Below are 7,539 nucleotides of genomic sequence, written 5' to 3'. Positions count from 1 at the left end.
CATCTGTGGCACAGAGATAGAGCGGTTTCTGTCAAAAATGTCATTAACTACCAATACTGTAGATTTATACTTAGCCAGCCGAGCTGCATGAGACGGCCCAATTAAATCCGTGCTCTGCAGATGATCCACACACACACACACGCACACGCTCACACACGCACGCACACACACACACACACTGGCGTAAAGAACCGGAGGGGGTCTGTGAATCAATTTTCTCTTTGTCGAATAGAGTTAATTAATTCCTCTCCCGCAGTCTGCATGGCTCGAGACGTCAATAACCGTAACCGCTACCATAGTGACACCGTTGGAGTTCTGTATGACTAAGATATCATGGCCATTAATAATAAGCCGGGGAGAGAGCGGTGCGGAAACGACGCACAGCGCCTTTAACGACGTGACGTAGGTACTGATGCGAACCCCTGGAATATGGAATATAATTTTGTTTGAATCTTTTCGATTGACAAGGAAGGAGTAATGTTCAATAAACATTCAAACCGAAATAAAAGACTACTATAATACTTTGTACATTTAAATAAGAATCAGAATCAAGAGGTTTATTTGTCACATACAGGGCATACAGTGAAATGCGGGTGGTCTTGCCCGCATTGATTGTGCAAAATACAATAATAAAATAGAATAAAATAGGCATCGAAAAAATAAAATAGATAAGACACAAGTTATGCATGGTAAAAAAAAAGACATGCTAGGTTCCTGATAAACTGGTTCTTATATACACTACTATGCAATATACAATGTACAATGTTAACTCTTACTGTATATAAACTATACAGTACCTCCTTCTTTTAAACTTTAAAGTGTTTCTACAGATTCTATTTTTTAAAGTGACATTTTGTTTAAAGTGATTTTTTTTTAGCGGTTGCCGCATGAGTGGTGTGTGTCTGTGTGTGCTCATGTCATGTGTATTTGTGAGTGGAGAGTTCAGTGTTCTGATGGCCTGGGGGAAGAAGCTGAGTCGGAGTCTCTCTGTTCTTGCAGCGTGTGACCGTAGGCGCTTGCCTGACCGCAGCAGCTTAAACAGGCTGTTGTTGGGGCGGTGAGGGTCTTTCATAATTCTGCAGGCTCTGGATTTGCACCTCCTATTATATAAGGGGTGGTAGTGCAATACCCGTAGTACTCTCAGCTGAGCGCACCACTCTCTGGAGTGCCTTCCTGTCCTGTGACGTGCTGTTTCCAAACCAGGCAGTGATGTTTCCAGTCAGAATGCTCTCTACAGCCCCGGAATAGAAGGAGTGGAGTATCTTCCCCGATACTCTGAATTTCCGAGTTCAGAGTATCAATCAAGAGTAGTTAAGGCATTTATTTTTCAGTCTTGAAATGTCTTGTTGGGAAGAGTTAATATTAAATACTTGCTGCAGACTGACTTTACTAACATTATAAGATGGGCATTTCTTAAAGAGGCCATATTGTGCTTTTTATTTCTCCCTTACCTGTAGTGTTATATGGCTGGAGGTGCATGTAGAATGTCTGCAGATTAATCATACATTTGTCATCATTAGACAATGCAGTGGTATGAATGGTTAATAATATATTGTAGCGACCCTGGGATTTGGGTGGTTAGTCAGTCGGGATCATCCCTATGTTCCCCGGGTCCTATGTTCCCCGCTTGATTGATTAATAGATTGAACATTTTATAAATTTGTATTCGTTTATTCATTATTAATGTCCGCCTTGTTTCGAACTGGTTAAGCTTAGGCCCTCTTTCGAACTGGTTAAGGTTAGAGTTTGGAATCAGGGCTGGTGGTCTAAAATGTTCAATCAATCAATCAATCAAAGCGGGGAACATAGGACCCGGGGAACATAGACATGCTCCCGGTCAGTCGAGCTGCCTCTCTGCACTCCGCCATCCCGGGGCTGGCGGCGACGCTGTTGGTCGCGCCAGCCGCGGGTTGACAGAGTCTGACCTGACCTGGGGAGGTATAAGAGGGTGTGGCACCCAGGGTGCACTCTCTTGGGGCATGGGAAATATAGCAATGACTCTGATACTGCAACCTGTATGAGAGTTGGTAATAAAGACCTGAACTGAGAACTATCAACCTGCCTCGAGAGTCGTGAATAACGCTTACAACTTCAAAACGTTACAGTGGTGTCAGACGTAAAGTGGGGAGAGAAGAAAGGAGAGGACGTTTCGCTCGGTGTCGGAGGGGATTCGCCGGAGGTGTGCTAGCTTAGCGTAGCCTAGCTTAGCTCCAGTTAGTTGGCTAGCTAGGCACAGCGGCAGCATGGACGTCTGCGGCAGGTCGAAAGAGGAGAGAGAGAAAGAAGAAGTCGGAGAAGAGTGTCCGGAAGAAAGTTCGACGGAGGTGTGCTAGCTTAGCGTAGCCTAGCTTAGCTGCAGTTAGGCAAGGATATCTGCGGCAGGTCGAAAGAGGACGGAGAGGAAGAAGGAACGTGCGGGTGGTCAGGAGACATGGACGAGGACGCTGAGAGCCATGAGGAGGCGAGAGGGTTCCACGGAGGCTTTGCGGGGTGCCATTTCCCACCGGACGGGGGTCAGAGTTGAGCAAAGATGGCGGCGCCCATGGCACATGGCGGGCTCGACGGTGTGGACGACCGGAAGACCTGGGGAGCCACTGCAGGGGTTGGCCGAGGACATTCGGTCTAGGAACAGGAGGACGCAAGCAACCTGGAACCAATGGGATTTGGTGGTTGTGTTGTCGTCTCTTGGGGCCTGACAGAGGGTTGCAGCCGGTAACCAACAGAGCACGTCGGGGCTAGCAGTGAGCGTGGCGTCGTAACTGGTGGTTAGGTATAGCCACCGGAAGCGTTGCATGGCTAGCTGCTGGCCTAGCATTGCTTTGGGGGGGTTCATTTTGTTGACTGGGGGTGGTTTTGGTTCGTCCCTCGGGGCGAGGGACTTTGTTGTGGGGGGGTAATGTAGCGACCCTGGGATTTTGGTGGTTGGTCAGTCGAGCTGTCACTCTGCACTCCGCCATCCCAGGGCTGGCGGCGACGCTATTGGTCGCGCCAGCCGCGGGTTGACAGAGTAGAGAGTGCACGGGCTGACCTGGGGAGGTATAAGAGGGTGTGGCACGGGAATGGGGCATGGGAAATGGTAGCAATGAGTCTGATACTGCAACCTGTATGAGAGTTGGTAATAAAGACCTGAACTGAGAACTATCAACCTGCCTCGAGAGTCGTGAATAACGCTTACAACCTCCAAACGTTACAATATCATCCTTTATCAATTTCATGTTTCCTAAAGTTACATTTCATGTTCACTTAAGTCAGTCCACCCTGAATATTGTTGCACGAATACATTCTTATGGGGTACTGATGCTCCATCTCATGTTGTGAAGCTTTCAGCATCAACACTGCCACCTAGAGGCTAGCCAGAGAGAGAGAAAGCACATTCAACTGAAGTATAATTGTTGTATAATTGCCATTGTGAAGTCAATCCAAATCACTTGGTGTGTGAATGTGATACATCACCAGAAAGTACTCAAACTCTACTGTCTTTAACTATGAGTGAACACAACACTAACTTACCATCTTTAGATAATAAAGTACTCAACCTCTACTGTCTTTAACTATGAGTGAACACAACACTAACTTACCATATTTAGATAATAAAGTACTCAACCTCTACTGTCTTTAACTATGAGTGAACACAACACTCTAACTTTACCATCTTTAGATAATAAAGTATTCAACCTCTACTGTCTTTAACTATGAGTGAACACAACACTAACTTACCATCTTTAGATAATAAAGTACTCAACCTCTACTGTCTTTAACTATGAATGAACGCAACACTAACTTACCATCTTTAGATAATAAAGTACTCAACCTCTACATTCTTTAACTATGAAAGAACACAACACTCTAACTTACCATCTTTAGATAATAAAGTTTGAAAAGAGCATTCCTCTGAAAAGGTACATTGTTCTTTGTCTGAGGTACTCATATTCATGACACAAAGCATATGAACGGGTCCTTGCATACAATAACTTTATTAAGTCCAGCTGTTTCCTTTTCTTTTCTGTTCATACTTACAGGTTTACTAGTTACACACAAACAGAATAATACAAAATAATTTAAATGTTCATTCTTTTATAAAATAATTATAAAAGAAAAAAACTAACTTAATTTTAGTGGCAAGCACCCATTAACCGTCTACACAATAGTAGCATGATGGTTTAGTGAAATAGTGGATTAATGGACTTTCTCAGTGTTGTGAGTCCATGTCGGAATGATCATAACTTGAGGTGCAAAAATACATCTTCTTCCTTCGGAGAGCTAAACATTAAAGGGCAGTTTACCCAATATATAATATATCATATAATATATAATACTATATATATTTTTTATAAAAACATATTTTGGCTAATACCCAGAACATTTTTCCCTTAACATTTTTCCCATAATAATGTTTGGCGGGTGTACTTCGGTAGAAACTAGTTCCTACACGCTCACAACAACATCTATAATCTTGAGTAACTGGGTCATGATTTCTGGAAAGAGACGTTCCTTGACATTGATTATTTTCTTTAAAAAAAAAATGTATTGCCATTCAGCTCCATTGTATTGGAAGAAAGGCAGATATCTCCAAAACTAGGCACATCACACTGGAACTATCTGGATAGATATTGAGTGAATTGCCCCTTTAAGTATCAGAGTATTGATCCGACCCATTACTTATACTGAACAATGTCGAATTAGAATGGCGATATACAGGTCAACTTTCTGGGTGACATGCTGTGTTTGCCAACAGGAAATTAAGTGAGACGGAGGGGGAAGTTACACAATAGAGCAATCTGTACGTTATGTTATAGCCATAGGTAATATATTAACGAAAATGTACAATGTGCATGTATAACAAATAAGTAATATATTGACGTATACACAGAAATGTACAACGTGTACATATTAAAACTTTTTATTTTTTTTAACTTTTTTTTAGTCTAGTGGCATGTAACTGTAAATATATTACTTATAAAATAAGTAAATATATTACTTATGACTATAACATAACGTACATTATGTACCTTTTGTATGTTTTCTGATGAGACTGTGTTGCATCACCACCCTTACACCACAAATTTGGGGTCACTATATGAAGATTATTTGGATATACTGTACAATGTTTCTTCATCAGAGAGGCCTAATCTTCTATTTGTATAAAAAAGAAAATAATAATAATTTATATTTATATATAAATAAAAAAAAATCCCTATTTTAACCTCGTATTGGCACAAAATCTGTAACCAGTATCGGCCACAGTACATCCCTGGTCACAGCGGGTTCTGATGGGTCAGATGTGGTCAAGAGTTTGTCAGAGGTTCGAGCAGCAGGTTCTGCTCTTCACCGGAGGTTCTTCAACCTTTGGGCTGTTCAGGGTCACAGCGCTGATGGACCCACGGGTCACCGTTCTGCTGGCCACCTTCTGATGAATGGCTGGGAAGAACGCAGGAGATTCATTTAAGTTAAGGTGTGGCCCTTTGAGTGGGTGGGGGGGTGAGGGCTTTAAGGTCTACTATTGGTCTATCTCAAGCCCTGCCTTCTTTTCTAGATCCTCCAAGAAAATAAATAGAGAATAGATGGCGGGGCTTGAGATAGGTCAATTATGTATATATATATACCGTAATTCCTCTAATAGTAACCCCGGCTTGTATTTGTTTCAACTGTAGCGGGTACCAGGCTTGTATTAGGAGGAGGCCTGTATAAGAGGGAGGCCTATATTTCAAATTTTCAAACAGATCATAATGAATAAATCAACATTTTGTGTCAGTTTGAACCCAGTAAAATGTACTGGGTTCATTTATTGAAACCAAGTACTGTATGAAATAGTAAACAGTGCAATTACAGGTGGTCACTGGTCATTTCAACGTTTTCAAAGTGAAATCAAGTAACTAGCTCAGTATGCAGCTCAGTATATTAGTAACCCGGCTTGTATTAGGAGGCCGGCTTATAATTGCTTAGCTCAAGAGCGCACCCGGCCATTAATAGAGACCCGGCTTGTATTTGAGACCCGGTTACTATTAGAGGAATTACGGTATGTGTTATTTTTGTTTTGTTTAAAAAACCTTTATTACACAATAGAGAATGAACACTCCATTGTGGGAAAAATAAACATCAATTTCTGTCTTGGATTGACTTTAACCAAGCAGCTTGTTTAAATCAATTCAAAGTTGTGTTCTATTCAAACCAAAGCACACCAAGCTTATATTTGATATTGGCAGCGAATAGTCAAGTCAAGTCAAGTCAAGAGTTTTATTATAGGGTTTGTCGTCAAACAAATTAATACAACAATAAAACAATAAAGTAACATGCACATTTGTTTTTCACTAAAGTAAAGTTCTATACCTGTGAGGACTTCGTGGAAAGCGGCTTCAACATTAGTGGAGTCTAACGCTGAGGTCTCCATGTACATCAGGCCTTTGTTCTCTGCATGGAACCAGGAACACAGGGAGCATTATTATTAAAGGAACAAGGAACACAGGGAGCATTATTATTAAAGGAACAAGGAGCACAGGGAGTGTTATTATTAAAGGAACAAGGAGCACAGGGAGTGTTATTATTAAAGGAACAAGGAACACAGGGAGTGTTATTATTAAAGGAACAAGGAACACAGGGAGCGTTATTATTAAAGGAACAAGGAACACAGGGAGTGTTATTATGAAAGGAACAAGGAACACAGGGAGTGTTATTATTAAAGGAACAAGGAACACAGGGAGTGTTATTATTAAAGGAACAAGGAACACAGGGAGTGTTATTATTAAAGGAACAAGGAACACAGGGAGTGTTATTATTAAAGGAACAAGGAACACAGGGAGTGTTATTATTAAAGGAACAAGGAACACAGGGAGTGTTATTATTAAAGGAACAAGGAACACAGGGAGCGTTATTATTAACACATTGTGCGCCAAGAACGGCGTAAATCGGTATTGCCCGCAATGCATTGAGTGCCAACAACGGCGTATCACGTGTTTGCGATCAATATATAATTTTTTCGCCATGGCATTCATAATTCATCCAGCCTCCCTCGGGATCGCAGCCGCCTGGTGGATGGTCGGGTTACACTCACGCCAAACCGGAAGTGGCGATCGGTGCATCGAGGAAATTCCTCCGCCAGAGATATATTGTGGCGTGGATCAATATACACACTCGAGTGCATTTGGATCGCTTTCTAAACGCAATAATCAATATGATTTCTGCGTTTATTGCGTCATGCAAACCGGAAATGGATCTAGCAGATCGACGTCAAGTGATTGGGATATTTTTCCTCCAGGGGGGGGGGGATTGGGTAGGAGGGGTGGGTGGGGAACACGCAAAACTGTACATTGGAATATTGACAAAACCATACTTGGTCATTTACTGTACATTGGAGGGGGTTGGGTTAGGACATTTGCAGGGGCCAGTTTCGAATTGCCGTCTCCTGTAGGTGTTCTTTGAGAGTGGTTTTGAAATTACATCAGATACAAGGTAAGAACATTATATATAAATTTGATTGTTGATCTGATATGTATTTCTACCCGATCTACGCTGTATCTGTGTGTGTATGTGTGGCTGTTTTCC

At 41.9% G+C, this 7,539-nt stretch overlaps 1 protein-coding gene across 1 annotated transcript in view; it reads right to left on the bottom strand.

The window, feature by feature from the left end:
• Positions 1-3,955: 3,955 nt before the first annotated feature.
• LOC311227416 (ras-related protein Rab-25-like) overlaps positions 3,956-7,539 on the bottom strand; it is a 19,219-nt gene continuing 15,635 nt past the window's right edge. The window contains exons 4-5 of the mRNA XM_084313050.1: positions 6,328-6,408; positions 3,956-5,418 (exon numbers count right to left, since the gene is read on the bottom strand). Of these exons, the coding sequence (XP_084169176.1) occupies positions 5,297-5,418; positions 6,328-6,408 (203 nt within the window). The 3' untranslated portion in view covers positions 3,956-5,296. The remainder of the gene's footprint in view (positions 5,419-6,327; positions 6,409-7,539) is intronic.

The sequence above is a fragment of the Notolepis coatsorum genome (assembly GCF_963971535.1).
Source record: "Notolepis coatsorum genome assembly, chromosome: 4".
NCBI classification, from domain to species: domain Eukaryota; kingdom Metazoa; phylum Chordata; class Actinopteri; order Aulopiformes; family Paralepididae; genus Notolepis; species Notolepis coatsorum.
The sequence above is the reverse complement of the archived record's forward strand: the minus strand, read 5'-3'. Positions and strand labels throughout refer to the sequence as shown.